General features: G+C 43.6%; 1 protein-coding gene across 1 annotated transcript; it reads right to left on the bottom strand.

Annotated features, from left to right (window-relative positions):
* Positions 1–210: 210 nt before the first annotated feature.
* Positions 211–14,235, bottom strand: RBX1 (ring-box 1). The gene is made up of 5 exons (XM_077830509.1): positions 14,022–14,235; positions 11,240–11,318; positions 3,585–3,655; positions 1,818–1,903; positions 211–389 (listed from the first exon to the last, which is right to left on the bottom strand). Exons 1-5 carry the CDS (start codon positions 14,133–14,135, stop codon positions 377–379), a joined length of 363 nt encoding a protein of 120 aa, XP_077686635.1. The 5' UTR covers positions 14,136–14,235; the 3' UTR covers positions 211–376.
* Positions 14,236–14,959: the final 724 nt, after the last annotated feature.

The following is a 14,959-nucleotide window of genomic DNA, read 5'->3' as shown; positions in this document are numbered from 1 at the left end:
AAAGATGTAGTTTTAAATTGCTTGGTGAGAAGTCAGGCATATTGACAAGGCAGGTTGTATGGGAAGTTCTGTCTTGTGGAACACAGGATGGTAGTCCCCAGAACTGTCACTAACACTAAATTGACTAATAAAAGCCCAGTTGGATTCCCTTTGAAGAGGATACCACCCTGTTCACAATCATTTCATTCATGAATACAAAACAAAGTTAGATGGGATGTTCCAACAATATTTTATTTAAGAGTATACAATACGGCAGCATTAAGATTAAAGCAAAAAACAAGACATAACTGATTTACATAATTCCTAAAACAGACCCACTAACAAGAGGAGCCAATTATGGTGGTGACAGAAGGGTAAACTTGGCGACCATCTTTCCTTAGTGCCCATACCTGAAAATACAAATATTTGTTATGTTACCGTGCTTGTTATTTTTATACTGAATACCAATGTTGATTTTTTGGCACCAGCTTTACTCTCATGATAATATTTAATCCAATTAACATGCAACATACAAATATGTATTTCAACCTCAGTAGAAATAGCAAAAAGCAAAGGTACCTATTTAACTTTTTCCTTAATTCTCCCAGACATTAGTGATTAATTGGGGGAGACTAACTAGCTTATCATTTCATGGACTTGTGACCCTATTGTCACAATCTCCTGCCTGAACTCCACTTCTCAAGTCTGTCCTTGGTATAGAGAGGCTGGAGTATATCATTACCCCTTATACACTACTAGGCATGTGTAAAATGTAAGCCAGTTCATGTCTCATACTGGTACCTAAACATCTTAGTCACTAGCCAAACAGAATAGCTGCCCCATGAGTCCAGTTTTCAATTATGGCTGCCTTAAGATGTTCAAATCCTGCACTTCAGTGCTGAAGTTGTCACAGAAGCAGCCATTTACACAACTGAGTGCCAATTAATGCCCAAATATGGGACTGAGAAATTTTAACACTCCTGCTTTAGAAGTCAGGACAGTTTAAAGAGAATGCTCTTTTAAAAAAATCTGGGTGAATCTGTACCTAGCAAAGTAAGTGGTTAATAGATAAATGATTCCGTTAAACCAGGCAGAGTGGGGCGGGTGCTAGGTAAGCTTCTTGATACCATTTTCAGCTTACTGCATCTCAAACCCAACCTTCAATACTCCCTAGTATCACACTTCTGTACCCCCATATAAATAGGTCAGTGCCCCTCAATACTAATCAGCAGCTTCTCTAGCTATTCTAATGATGGGTCTTTATGCAAGGCCATCAGTCTGGCTAATTTGCCTAGTGGTTCTGCACTGCAAGCAAACATCCACCAAGCCAAGACAGCTAAGTTAGTTTTAGTCATCTGTAACCTTAATAGGGTTTTAAAACAAATCTCAACAATGCAAGGTCAGAGTGACCTGATACAATTTTTGGCATCTTGACATAAACACAATACCCAGATTTTGGAGCAATGGATTTAACCCAGGTTAGTTTCTGAACCCAAGTCACTCATGTGGGGCTCTGCTATCAGTGAATTTCACTTCTCTATGCTCTCTAGAGGAAAACGTCGATGTAGAGCTCCAGTTTATAACTGCTCTCACTTACACCAGGACTATCTGGACACCCTTCAGAGCCCATAAACTCTGTTAGCAAAGATCACTGTACAGTGACACAGAAAACTCCTCCTAGTAGGAGCAGAGTATGCGGCCAAACCCCGAAATGAGAAAGATACCTGGGTACTCTATCAGCAAGATCTAGCAGAGATTAACATTGCCTAGCACTCATCACAAGAGCCAATGGATGGGCAATAGTATGTTCCATGTTGGGAAAGGCACAGGATACTTACTTTTGGAACTCCCATTCTCTGTTGTCCAGTGGACACACCTGGCGAGTCTTAAGCCAACGAGAGATGCAGTGGAAGTGGAAAGCATGCTGAAAGAGAAGGTACAAGTTACATAGTTTCATAAGGTGCTGTTCATGAATCTCTTAATACAGAGAAATTAAAGCAACGAAAGTGTCACTATAAAAAAAGGGTACACTGAGCATTTGTAAACAAGGAGATGTGGAGAGCTGACTGAGCTCAATGATAAATGGCAAGGAAGAGGATGGTTTTGATCTGTTAAAAAAAGGAAGGGAAATATCAATGAAGTAGCAGCGAAGAGGCTGTTTCACAGCTGATGCTAAGGCAAACCACAGATTTGACAAAAGAGGGAGAGCAGGGTTCAGCAGCTGTTAGTACTAGCAGAGTAGAGGCCAATAGAGATATGTCTATGAAGCCAAGAAGAGGAATTTCATAGTGGACAAATATTTGAAGAACCAGAGAACGTCCTGAAGGGCAGGAATGATGGAGATGAAGGTAGAAGCTGAAGGAAGCATTCTGCAAGTACTCTGAACCAAATGATGTTTGAATACAAGTGACTTTGGGAGGCCAGATAGAAAGCTCTATTACATATTTGCTGCAGATGCTGTCCTCCCTTAGCTCCTTAAAAATTAGGGCCCCACTTATTAGTCCCATTAAAGGCTTATGTTGGGAATCCCAGTTCCAAACACTTAAGTAAAACACTAAAAGCCATGATTTTATCTTGCCTCTGTAGACAGATACAACTTTGTTTTTAGCCTTGTTGAGGCACTATCTTGTTGTAACATGGCTCCACCACATAGTAGTTTTTGTAATGTAGCCAGGTCCAAGTCTGGCAAGAGTAGTTTCTTTATGCAACCCTTTAACTGTTACCCTGGACACAGTGGCATGCCATGACACTTAGTCAAGCAAACAATGCCAAACCTCCAGGCAAAATGGCATCCTGCATGTGTTGTGACCTAACACATACAGTGTACATGTGATCACACTGTGTGCAGGATGCCATTTAGTTCTAAAAAAAAATAAATAAATGTATCCTTCATGCATGTTCAGGGGCTGCCCAGAACTATTCTGCAGGTAAAACCAGTCCTCGGGCATGCAATGCATGCCTTGCATGCATACATACATACACAGTATGCCCTTGCCAGTACATGAGGTGGTGGGAAATGCTGATTTGCATGCTTGAGTCTAGAGACATGGCTGGTACCCTGTCTGAAGGGCAGCGATGCCTCAGCAAAATGGGAAAATCTGAAATTAACTGGAACAATTTTTAAATACAGAAACAAACCCTCTAGTCAAAAAATTGACCCTTCACATAGGCTTGCACATCGAGAAATCGATGTGTTGGCATACAATAACACTTTGTTTTCTGAGGATGGGATAACTCCCAGCTATGAGCCTGTCCCTTGAATATTCAGATATTCACATTTCAAAATTAAATTCCTACAGTATTGCCAAGCAACAAGGTACAGAGGTATTTCTATCCTTTACCCCTTCCTCTTCTGTATTCTCTTTCTCCCAACCTGTCTTGTTCTACACATTCCCAACCCTCATTTTTCCATTTTCTTCTTCCCTTCTTCTCGTCATCTCTCTACGTCACAGTAAGCATCCAGGGTTTGAAAATTCTTTCCTAGTAAAGAATTATGATACCATCTTAATGGATTAGCTGACTTTCTCTATTCTGATTTTGAGTAATAGAAAAGAGGGGACCTAATTTTTTCATAATAGTTGGTTAGTGAAAGCAGTTTGCCTTACATTGCAGACACCCCATGCGACAGTACACTCTTCAGAGGTAGCCGATGCCTGGTTAGCTTGACATTCTATACCTGTAGAGAAAGATTAAACACATTCAGAAGTGGGACCCTTTCTACTTGTAACAAACAATCCTCTTTACTACAGTAAATGAGGAAAAATACCCGAGCTCTTTGTTTTGTTGGACTTATTACAAGCAAGCAGTGTTGGAAATCACTGGGTTTAAGTAAGATTTTTTTTCAAATTGGGGAGGGATGAACTAATCAGTTATTAATGAAGACAGATTTTTTTGTTCACTTTCTTTGATTATTTTGGGGGTATGAGGGGGGAATTGTGTAGGAGTACCTATATCATCTGTCACTGAAATGTGTCTGCTTGCCAAATTGTAAAGATAAATATTTCTAATTTGGTCATACCAAAGTCTGTTTGGCCTTTGAAGGGTTTTTATTATAGTTATTATTGTTACGGATTATTGTATCAAAATTGTGAGGAAAGATTTAGTTAAGAGGAAGATTTGCTATACAAGATTCTCTATCTGGGACTGCCCTCGTTCAAGATATTTGGTTTGTAACAATCAGTGCTTGTGCAAATTTATTCATGTAGCATGGACCTTGGCCACATCTTTGTAGCCTTGTACCAGATAAGCACTTCCAAAGCTACATGGTACAGTGCATGTTAAATATTACTTAACAGTAATTTCTTATTCAGGTGTTATATTGAGAGGGAACCTGCAAAGACCGTCGTAAAAATGCCCAAAGAACTTCTCAGGTGGCATGAAAGGAGAAGGGAGGGGAAAAAGAAGGAAGAGGTCAGCCCCAGATTTTCCGTTCTAGAGTTGGACCTCTCCAATTAGAGTACTTGTGGCACCTTAGAGACTAGCCAATTTATTTGAGCATAAGCTTTCATGAGCTACAGCTCACTTCATTGGATGCATTCATCCGATGAAGTGAGCTGTAGCTCATGAAAGCTTATGCTCAAATAAATTGGCTAGTCTCTAAGGTGCCACAAGTACCCCTTTTCTTTTTGCGAATACAGACTAAACACGGCTGCTACTCTGGAACCTCCAATTAGAGTGTAATCTGAAATAAAATAAGCAGTAAGGATGAGATAAAGGTAAGTACTGCCCCTTCCCTAGAATCAATATTATACGGTTTTGATGCCAATGCTTAAAGCACCCCCCTGACAAAGGATGCTTCTGCAAAGCAGTAGAAGTCAAGCCCACATTGTTATTAACAATTTTGATAGGTAACCAGGGGAGAGATCTTTTTCCTACCAAGGAAGAAGTTGAATACGCTACAGTACTTTCTGAAGTTAGTTTGTGTCTGAATACACTTCAGGGATATAGAATTTGACCCACCAAACCATGGAGGATTTGGATGCTTTCAAGCCTAGGCATTTATTGTGGAAACTAAGAAAGATGAAGTTTTACTGCATTGATCTATTCTACTGAAGTCTGTTTTAATTGCTCTTCTCAGATTTATCATACATTTTCTTTCAGGTGTTCAGGCATTAGACAAACAAGAGGAAGAACAGTTTTCTCATGAGGTATGAAAAGGTGAGTTAACCTTGGTTGTGAGCAACTATCCATACCAAGTTATACCTAGGGATTTTCAATACCACCAGGTAATCTACTACAGATTTAGGTAAGATTTCATTTGTCACACACTTTCCAGAGTCACATCTTTTCACGAAAGTCTTGGGTTCAAAATCTAGGCAATCGCATAAGAAATTCAGAAGAGCTGAACACCTGGGTTCTTGTTGCTGACCTTTCAATCTTGACACCAATGGAACTGTGTCCAAATTCTTTAGTTACTCAAGAAGGTGGAAGGTATTCAGGAGGCTGACAGAGTTTTGTTACTTTGGAGAATTGCCCATTGGTTTGGAATTCATCATTTCAATGCCCAGACTCAGTCTTACATAGTTAGGATTGGGACGCAGGAGCACATCCTGGGACAGGAACAGACAGCTGCAACAACTTTTCTTTGGCCAATTTGGGGTGGCAAATTTAAAAAACATTGTAATCAGTCATTCTTCCTAGGAGCAGAAGGGGGAACCACAGACTTTATTCAGTCATCTATGAGCCAGTGTCCGTTCCTATTAATCTTTGACCTGCTTCCCTCGTGCAGAAGAGTCTTGCCTTTGCATTCCTGCTTGATACTAATAAGTCAAGCGAGGGATAATGTAGTTGCTTGGATATCAGTTAGTGTACTTCTTGGGGGTTGGGGACCATTCCAGATAGTTTGTTGATGCAGTGTCTCCATAAGAACCCCTTATGTTGGGGAATCTAGCAGAATCCATCCTGAATTTTATCTTCTTAGTGGAACTGTTTAGTCTCTCAAGGTCTAAGATGGCTGAGATTCCATAAGATCTTTTTCTTGCTATGGATACTGAGTAGATCTCTGAGCATTTTTCATCTCGAGAGGAAGAGCTCAATCACCCATAGTTATAAGAGGTGAGAAATTACCTTCAAAAGGATGATTGTATGCTGACTTCTGGAGACTGAAAAATTAAGTGAAGGTATGTGGAAGAGCCTGATGCTCTGAACTGCACAATCACCCATACCTCTCTCCAAAATCAACTGGGACTCTGAGAAGTAGGATATCTTGCCCTAAACCTATTTCTGCATGGAGGTAAGATGGCTCTTGTCATACTTACTGTTTGGGCTGTACTAGCTTCCCTCAGACATTTCAGAGGTAATACCTAGACCCAGAACAGGGATGTGTCATCCCTTCCCTGCTACCTTTGCGATGGGTAAGGATTAAAAGAACTTCTGCTCCTTCCCAGACTTTGAAAAGCGAGGAGAAAATGCTTTGGTATGTCCATAGTATTGGGTATAACACATCAAGCTTCTCTCTCAACATATTCCACCTGATAATTCTAAGGCACAAAGAATTTACTTTGAATAGTTATCCACTGTCCAGGGCTTAAACCAAAGTTGACACCTGCCCACTAAATTAGCTGTCATAGCTCTCTGTGTCCCTCCCCATGTCTGCCCCTCTCCCCAGCCCCAGTCCAGGGTTCCATCAACACAAACACAGTATAAAAATTCATTGATTTGTTGTAGTTTGTGGCAAACTCCTCCTTAGCGTTGGATAGGAGATATTTATCCTTGGTTTTAGCCTGTTTGTCTTGTTTTGCTCGCTTGATCTTGACATCCTCTTCCTTCCTCTTTGCCATTCCAAATATTTACAGAGGAAAGAATCTATCCTACTTCTCTGGCTTGGGGTTATGATTGTTTGCTCCTGAGGAAAAGTCAGAACTTGTGGAAGGTGATTAGGATCTAGAACACTTTTGCCATTTTGAGGTGATCATGGTTATCTACAAAGTTCTGTCTCAGCTGGTGTTCTGGCTCAGGTTAATTTGTAGGGATGTGTAGGTTTTGAGCTCTGGTGGTTCGCATCATTCAGTATTAGAATTGAATAGGAAGCATAGGGGAAAGCTTCCCTGAGTGTCCAGATCTTCCTCTTGGGAATAAGATGGGTCAGACAGGACACCAGATTCCTTGGCAAATAAAATTACTCACTTAAAAAACCTGAAGTAGGACCTTGGAGCTTCTCTCTTCAGGGGGAGACTTTTCACTTTAGAGTGTGTGTATGTATGTATGTATGTGAGTGTGTAAAAGGAGTTTTGGACTTATTCCTGAAGAGCTGTTCATCAGCAAGTATGGTCCATACTGCAGAGTCCCAAACACTTAAGAGGTCAGACCGCTTGCAGAGACATCTATGGGGGAGCCCTGGGATGGTGATGGTGGATGCAAAGGCCCCCAAATGAGCCATCCAGACTGAACTCCTTCCCTGATAGGGCAAGTCTTGGCAGGTTGGAGGCAATCATAGACATACGCCCATTCTTTAGCTCCCAAGGCAGCATCCTTGCAGATGGATCACCTCTTGACCTTCTGCTTCTCCACGTTTCCAGCTCCACCATGACAGACAAGGGGTTAACAAAGGGAGAGAAGGAGCTCCATTGGTGGCCTCATTCAGGGAGCAAATCCTGAAAATTCTGCCTCTGCCCCTCCCCACCCCACCAAGCAGGGGAGATTTGCTGGCTGCTGCCCCAAATTAAACTATAAAAGCAGAGACTGTAGTAGATAACATGGGAGTGCTTAACTACTTCTCTTTGCTAGTGGCAGAGAATCTGAAGTGAAGGCAGAAGGGGTGTGGCAGAGACCTGGAGTCTTGTTGACAAGCATGAGCTATCTGTAGTATTTGAAAGAAGTGCCACCCAAATGTCTTGCAGTAGGAGAGTGGTCAGGATCCCACAGTAAACATGTATTTCAGCATTTCTCCAGTAAGAGACCCCTTTTGTTTCCTCCACTACTTTGGCAGCCTTCGGTATGTTAATATGGAAAGAGAAGCAACCTAAGATTCAATTTTCTCTCTAATAATTGCTGACAGAAAATAAGGCATGGTTCTCCTTTATTTGCAGATATATTAATGGACCTCCAAATTAATACTTGTTAAGGTGTGGCTACCCAGTAGACTCCTCTTTTCCCCCCCCCTTTTATTATTTTGAGTGGCTCCTTTTTGAGCAACAGTATTGTGAAAATACACACTACATGGTGTTCTCTTTCTCCCTGCAAAGTTGCCTTCTAGATTTATTCATGGCTTCAAGTACTGTACTGCATCAGAAGTCAGAGATGGAAGAAACAATCAAGTCAACTAATCACCTTACCGCTAGTGCAGATCTGTTTCCTACAAAGTTTTCTAGGGCTTCCCCAGTCCAGTTTTTAAAATTTGGCACAGGAGGGGATTCCACTATGCTCTTTGGAAGACTATTCCAGTACTTTATATTTACAATACTATATATTTCTATTGGATTGTCTCAATATTTAGTTTCATTTTTCTGCTCAAGGTCATATGGTCACTTCTAGTTATAATCCCCTGTACCATATTTCTTTCCTCCATTAGTGTTTACATCGTCCAAATATTTGTAGACAGTTATGTTCCAGGCTTAGTCATCACATAGTCAAGCTATTCACAATTACTTTTTAGTCTTCTCAAATTAATCCCTTCAATCCCTTAAGCATTGTGTGTCTCTTCTCTGGACTCGATCCTGTTCGTATATATTTTTGTGATTATGAGATGGCCAAAGTCAATACAGTATTGCAGGTGCAGCGTCACCAGAGTTGACCAGACAGCGGCTTCTTTAATAGCTCAATGTATGCAGCCCAAGACTGCACTAGTCTTTTTTGTTAGTATATTACATTGCAAATTCATTACAGGAGGAGGCTGGTAATACTGCATATCATTCAGATTGCCAGACATGTCTTATATTTCAAGTTGCCTCTAAACTTTGCCAAACCTTACCTATTTGAGCTGAAATTTTACATGGCAGGTGTCTACCTCAGGGTGCTTCCCCCCCCCCCAATTTTAGCCAAAATGGTTCAGCTGTTTGAGAACAAGGCTAGAGGAAAAATACATTTTGGTCATATTAAAACATTTAGAAAGTGACACACAAAATTGTTAAACCTCTAAGGTTGCAGAGCTAAACATTCAAAAGTTAGGAAAAGCCAGAATGAAGGCTATCTGTGCAACCTTTAATTCAGCCCTCTGATACAGCTTTTAATTACATGATCATGTACTTTTTTCCACCCCAGAGGACTCCTGCCTCATTCAGTGCACAGGATAGACTCCTGGCATTTCCTAATTTTTTAGTGCTTGACTTTGCAAGCCAAATGTTCTTTTAATGTAGTTTGTGTGTATAATATTTTAATATTCTGCTTCCTATTACTCATAGCTCTCTTTCAACATTCCTGCTTTCCAGGTTTTCCCTTGCCATTAAATCTCTGTTTCACATACCCTAATCCCAAGTATATTACCTTGCATTTTTTAGAAGTCTCATTTTGGTGGTCCTGCAGATATTAATTTCAGTTTCTGAATGATTTCTGACCTCTAAGTTTACTATATGAAAAATTAAAATGCTGTTTACTTTCTTCCAGATTAATTAGGTTAAATAAGTCCAGAACCAACACTAATCCTTACAGCACCCAGTTAGACACTTCCCCAACTCTGTACAAGTATCACGGTTTGTTTGTAGCTCAGCCTATTTTCATGCGACAGTGCCCCTATCCAAGCCAATATGAATTAATTTAGCAAGTAAAAAATTTGTTAAACATAATTAAGTGCTTCCCCAAAATCAAGTTATTACATCAGGTTCCATTCAACCACTGTGTGTTGTTCTACTTGCACAATCCCTCACTTGCCTCCCCCAAAAACCAATACACTGTGGTGTGAGTTTTTCTAAACCTGTTACTGCTTATCTTCTAGATGTAATTTTTTCCTCTTAGTATTTGGTCCGTTATTTTATTAAGGCTGACATGAGACTTACCAAGATAGTAACAGCCAGGATCATTCTTTCCATTCCCTCCCCCACAAAAATTTCTCCACTCTTTCCCAGTTCTCCATGATTTCTCAAAATAAATGTCAGACCTGACCAAATACTGCATGTTAGGTCTTGGTATGGAAGACCATAAATAGTTTGGGGGTAGGTCAGTTGACTTAAGTCACACCAAGTTCCACTGGTTTATATAAACAGAATTTATTCCATGAATTATTAAAAATTATGTTAACCTATGGGATTCTCTGAGGACCAAGATTTGCTCATGCCTATATTTTAACTAGGGCCTCAAATGTTTAAATGCCCCACAGGTGTACTTTTTATTTTACAAAACTAAAGATAATGAACAAAGCAAGACCAGCCTTGGAAAACTGTTCTCACAGGGTTCACCTAGAGTATGCCAAATATTTTTTTTGTCCATCTATACTAAGGCAAGGGTAGGCAGTTAGATTTTGTGCCTCTGCTAACACTCAATTCTGAGAATCTGTTTTTGTACCCATTTTGTAACTCTTTGCAGAATTGATACGAGTGACTGATCTGTGTGCACGTGTACACTTCATGTTAGAAATTTTTTAAACTGAACTCCAGTTTAATACTCTTCATATGGAGTAAGTGTTTTGATGTTTATTTGTAAAATTAAGCTTATTGTACAGTGTTCCCAGATAAAGCAGAACAGACATTTAAGGGTAATGTTTGTATTGTTCAAGTATTTTTGATTGTTTGGTTTGTCTATTCTATAACAAAACAATCCATATGCCTCTGGATAGCCACCACACAATTCCAGATTATAATACCCAGCATGAGGTAGCTAATGCTATCTTCTGTGGAATGATACAAATTGAGGTTAGTGGTTTGACTGGACTCTTGGTCTGTCAGTAATTGTATAAGTATTGTGTGTCATAATCTTCACTGGCTTAATGCAAGAGTCAATAATCAATTTGGGTTTTCTAATTAGTTCAGTTTATACATGATTCCCACCCCTAAATAATCCCATCTCACCTTTGGCCCCTCATCATTACTCCACCTCCTGGCACTTCTTTCCAAACGCCTGCCCAGCCAACACTGCCTCCTGTGTAGCAGTGTGATACCAATTTAATTCTTCAATTTGTCCCTCTTTTAAAGTGGGGAAAAAAGGGAAATGCGGTGGTGAAGGAGATTAGATCCTGGCCTTTAAACATTACCAAAACACAAGCTTGCAATTTTGGACTTTGAAAAAAACCTCACTCCTAGAGGTGATTTTGGCTGTACATCACATCTGTGAGGGAACTGCCATGTCTGAATAGCCATAGTGCCTGTAATTTCCCCCCACTCCATTTACTTACACAGATCCATGATATGGTTCCTGCAAATGGCACAGTTATCAACCACAATGTCCCAGGCCCAGAGAGCTACTGCATTCCACTACAAAGAGAAAGAAGAACACATTTTCTATTGAAATTACAATATCTGTCAGAGGATTCCTTCCCCCCCACCCCCCGTTGCACTATTCCTGAGATCCCAGCTGTTCAGAGCACAGGATAGGGAGATTTCCTTGAAAACCTACCACCACCACCACTCTTTGGAAAAGTTAGAATTGCTTGGGAGTAATGAGACACTCCTGAATCCACCCCAAGACTCAAGCATTTCCCACCAACCCAGGAAACAGCAGAAATTATTTATTACACAAGAAATATAAATATAAAACAGACTCCTAGTTAGGAAAGAGGCTCATTTACCTACATAAGCCAGTCACTCTTAAATATAAGTCCCTTATTTTTACTCAAACAAATGCAACCATTCATATTTCTATTCAAGAGATCTGAATCCCATATCCAGGTGGGTCTTTTGCTCCCCAAGCCACATCCTTAGCACTGATGGAATGGATGGAAAGCGTGCACCTTATTGGAAGTCCAATCCAGATATCCTTGACAAAACAGAAACTACCACCATTAGCAGCAGCCCTACCAATAACTCACCACTGCAGAACAATGGGAACCAATTACTTGAGACAGTTTATATGCCTCCCTGCACTGAAGTCCCTTTTTTCAAACACAATAGGAGATAGCACAAAGAACTGCAGGGCACATCTGAGGATCCAGTATGGGTAACTGAATAAATGGTTGTTGGGTTTTTTTGGGGTGGGGAGCTAAAAAAATCGCTTAAAAGGTGAGATTTGAGGTGTCGTCCCCCCCAAAAAAGGGATTGACTTCCATGATCACAAAAGCCTATAAGAAGAGGGTCTGCTATGCATTTAAGGGGACAATATTTGAAAGAAAAAAAAAAAAAATCAACACAGGATTGGAACTCCTAGCCAAATGATACAGAATTGTAACAGAGTGCATCCCATCCCCTTCTCTGCCCCCCCAAAAAGATTCAATTAGAAGACACTTCATAATTACACAGGATACCAGAACTTGGTTGCCTGACATTGTGGGTGGCAAATATAACTCTAGACCGATTATGTCACAGCAATATAAGTTAGAGATTATTGTCTAACTCCCTTTCCAGTGATTGTTCTCCACAGTATATATTTTCCTGTATACAAGCATATCAAGTGATGTTTCCATCACGTCTTCTCAGAGTCCACCTACCAACAGATGTCACCATTAGTAAGTGTTTCCTGATACTTGTCTTAAATGTCTCCTTACTTGCTCATTATAGCTCTTTGTACAAATTACTTTTCCTCCCCTCTCAGTGTTTTCATGCTGCATAAACTGCAGGCCCAGATTTCTGACCACTGCTACCATTAAAGTGTTTTTCTAAACTGAGAAGTAACAATGTAAATTTGTAAAAGCCTTCTTACTCAGGAGACCTGATGTATCCAAGTCACAGCTATTAAATTTAGAGATAAAAATCAGGATTTTATTACTTATTTTACTTCTGTCAGATCAGTAAAGCCAATATAGCTACAGGGGAAGTCAGAAGATGATCCAATCAACTACGCTACAGTTAGAGAGTCTTCATTTCTGGTGATGTTGTATTCATGCCCACTGGGCAAGGCTGGAGTAACCAACTGGCCTGTGACTAGAAGCTCTGACTGGAGTCACGAGATCTCTGACATCACATGTTGCCAGGGGAGGTCATGTAGGACAAGCTTCACTCAGCAAGAGCCAGTCTTACCCACAATCAAATTCACATTCACACACACTCCTGGAGCGCGGCGGCCACTACTTCTGTCACTCAGGTGTCTGAGGAAGGTTATGAGAGGTCCTGAGCACCGTTTTCACTTTTGCCCAGTGGATGACTCCATGGGCAAACTTCTCGCTGGGTTGACAAGAGAAACCTCATCATGCAGGGCCCGCTCCTGGGCTGCCAGCGCACCTCTGGCTCCCTGACCCTTCGTTTTGGGGGTTGAATGAAAGAAGGAAATGAGACAAGACATCCTTCCTCCTGGATGGGCCCCAGCCAGCTTCGGGACAGAATCCAGGGGGTGGGGACGAGGAGCCGAGGCCACTGGCAAAGGTGCAGCAGCACTGTCCGCGGGTCCCCTGCACCACCCCAAAGACTAGATCAGGGTCAGGAAGAAGGAGCCTTCCGCCTGTCAGCAGACCCCCCTCCACCCCCCACAGGAGATGGCTCCCACGTCCTGACATCACCAAATTAAGTGGCAGCGAGGCCCCGTCACGGGTGGCTCCGTGTTGGGGCAGGGCCACACCAGAGACCCCAGGCAGCCGGCATGCAGCCGTGTCCCCGGTGCGTTACCTCGCCCCCCGCGCGTCCCCCCACACCCCCACCCCGGCCAGGCCGCGCAGCATCGTCCTGACAGAGTTGGCTGAGCCGAGGCGTCGCCCCGCCCCCATCCCTCCCCGCCTGCCACCGCCCAGGCCCCTGTGAGAGAGCAGGCGCCTCCCTGACACAGCCCCACCCCTTCGCCCCTCCCCGCACGCTGCTGTCACCCGGCAACAACAGCGCGGCTGATTGGCCCCTCCATCCCCCACGTACAGCGGCCCCGCCGCAGCTATTGGCCCCGAACTCCGCCAGAAACCCAGAGCCCCGCCCTCTCCTGAATAGCGCGGAACCGGAGACCCGGCCCCTGAGGAGAACAAGACCGGCCCCGGAGCGACCGGCCCGTTCGCCCCTATCTCGCCCCGCAGCTGTCAGGGTGACGCCCCCCAGAGACCACACCTTCTTCACTTCGAAGCGCTTCTTACTGGCGCTACTGTTGGTGCCGCTCGGGGTGTCCACATCCATCGCCGCCGCCATTTTGAATACACGATTCCAGGTCCCCTTATTGCGCATGCGCGAGACAGGGGACGCAGACTCGCGACAGCCTCCTTTTTCCCTTCCCCTCGCCCCGCCCCGCACGCAAACAGGTGTGTCGAGAGGGGGGAGGGGGATGGGAGCAAGGAAGCGTCACACGACACTGGTCTCTTAAAGGCGCCGGCCAGGGCGGAGCCCAGAGTCAGCCTCCCCCGCCCTCATGACAGAGTTGCGCAACCCGATGGGGGGGCTGGGCCGGGCCCAGCAGCAGCATTTAAAGGGAGAGGCAAGACTTCCCTCCCGAGCGCCGGAGTGCTGCTGGGGGCCCGCCCCGCCCGTCAGTCTGCGCGGCCCCTGTCCGGCCCCGCGGCGCGCGCAGCGCCTCGTCCGCAGCCTGGGCCCGAGGCCGCGAGGTGCGCGAAGCCCGGGCGCGCTGCAGGCCTCGCTCGACCCAGAGGCTCGGGCTGGAACCGGCCCGGGCTTCGTGCGGCGGAGCCGAGCCCCGCGCGGCTGCCCCGTTCCAGCCGGTGCCGCTAGAGTCGGGTAAAGCCCGGGCCAGGCCGGCCGCATAGGCGAGGCTGTTTGCTGCTCTCTGCTCCATGGCGGTGGCCCCCAGGGGCCGACAGGACATTGCACTGAGGCAGCCACAGGCTGGACTTGGCCCCGTGCCTCCCTGTACAGAAACTCAAACTAAGTGTCTCCTTCCAAACAAATGCACCGGCCTTTCAAGGTGCTAGTTGTCAGGGCAGCATGGGATAATGCGGGGTGGCTGGCGCTCAGAGCTACCATGCTTGAGACTAGATTGAGTCTTGTCAAACGGTATGTATCCGATGAAGTGAGCTGTGGGTCATGAAAGCTCATGC

This window comes from Eretmochelys imbricata, chromosome 1, assembly GCF_965152235.1.
Source record: "Eretmochelys imbricata isolate rEreImb1 chromosome 1, rEreImb1.hap1, whole genome shotgun sequence".
NCBI classification, from domain to species: Eukaryota; Metazoa; Chordata; order Testudines; family Cheloniidae; genus Eretmochelys; species Eretmochelys imbricata.
The sequence above is the reverse complement of the archived record's forward strand: the minus strand, read 5'-3'. Positions and strand labels throughout refer to the sequence as shown.

Excerpts from the sequence above, each read along its gene's own strand:
- RBX1 (XM_077830509.1), bottom strand. The coding sequence starts at position 14,135 with ATGCGCAATAAGGGGACCTGGAATCGTGTATTCAAAATGGCGGCGGCG. Across the intron at positions 3,656-11,239 it reads GAACCATATCATGGATCTGT|GTATAGAATGTCAAGCTAAC; the intron begins GTAAGTAAATGG and ends CTTTCTCTACAG. Across the intron at positions 1,904-3,584 it reads TCGCATGGGGTGTCTGCAAT|CATGCTTTCCACTTCCACTG; the intron begins GTAAGGCAAACT and ends CTTCTCTTTCAG.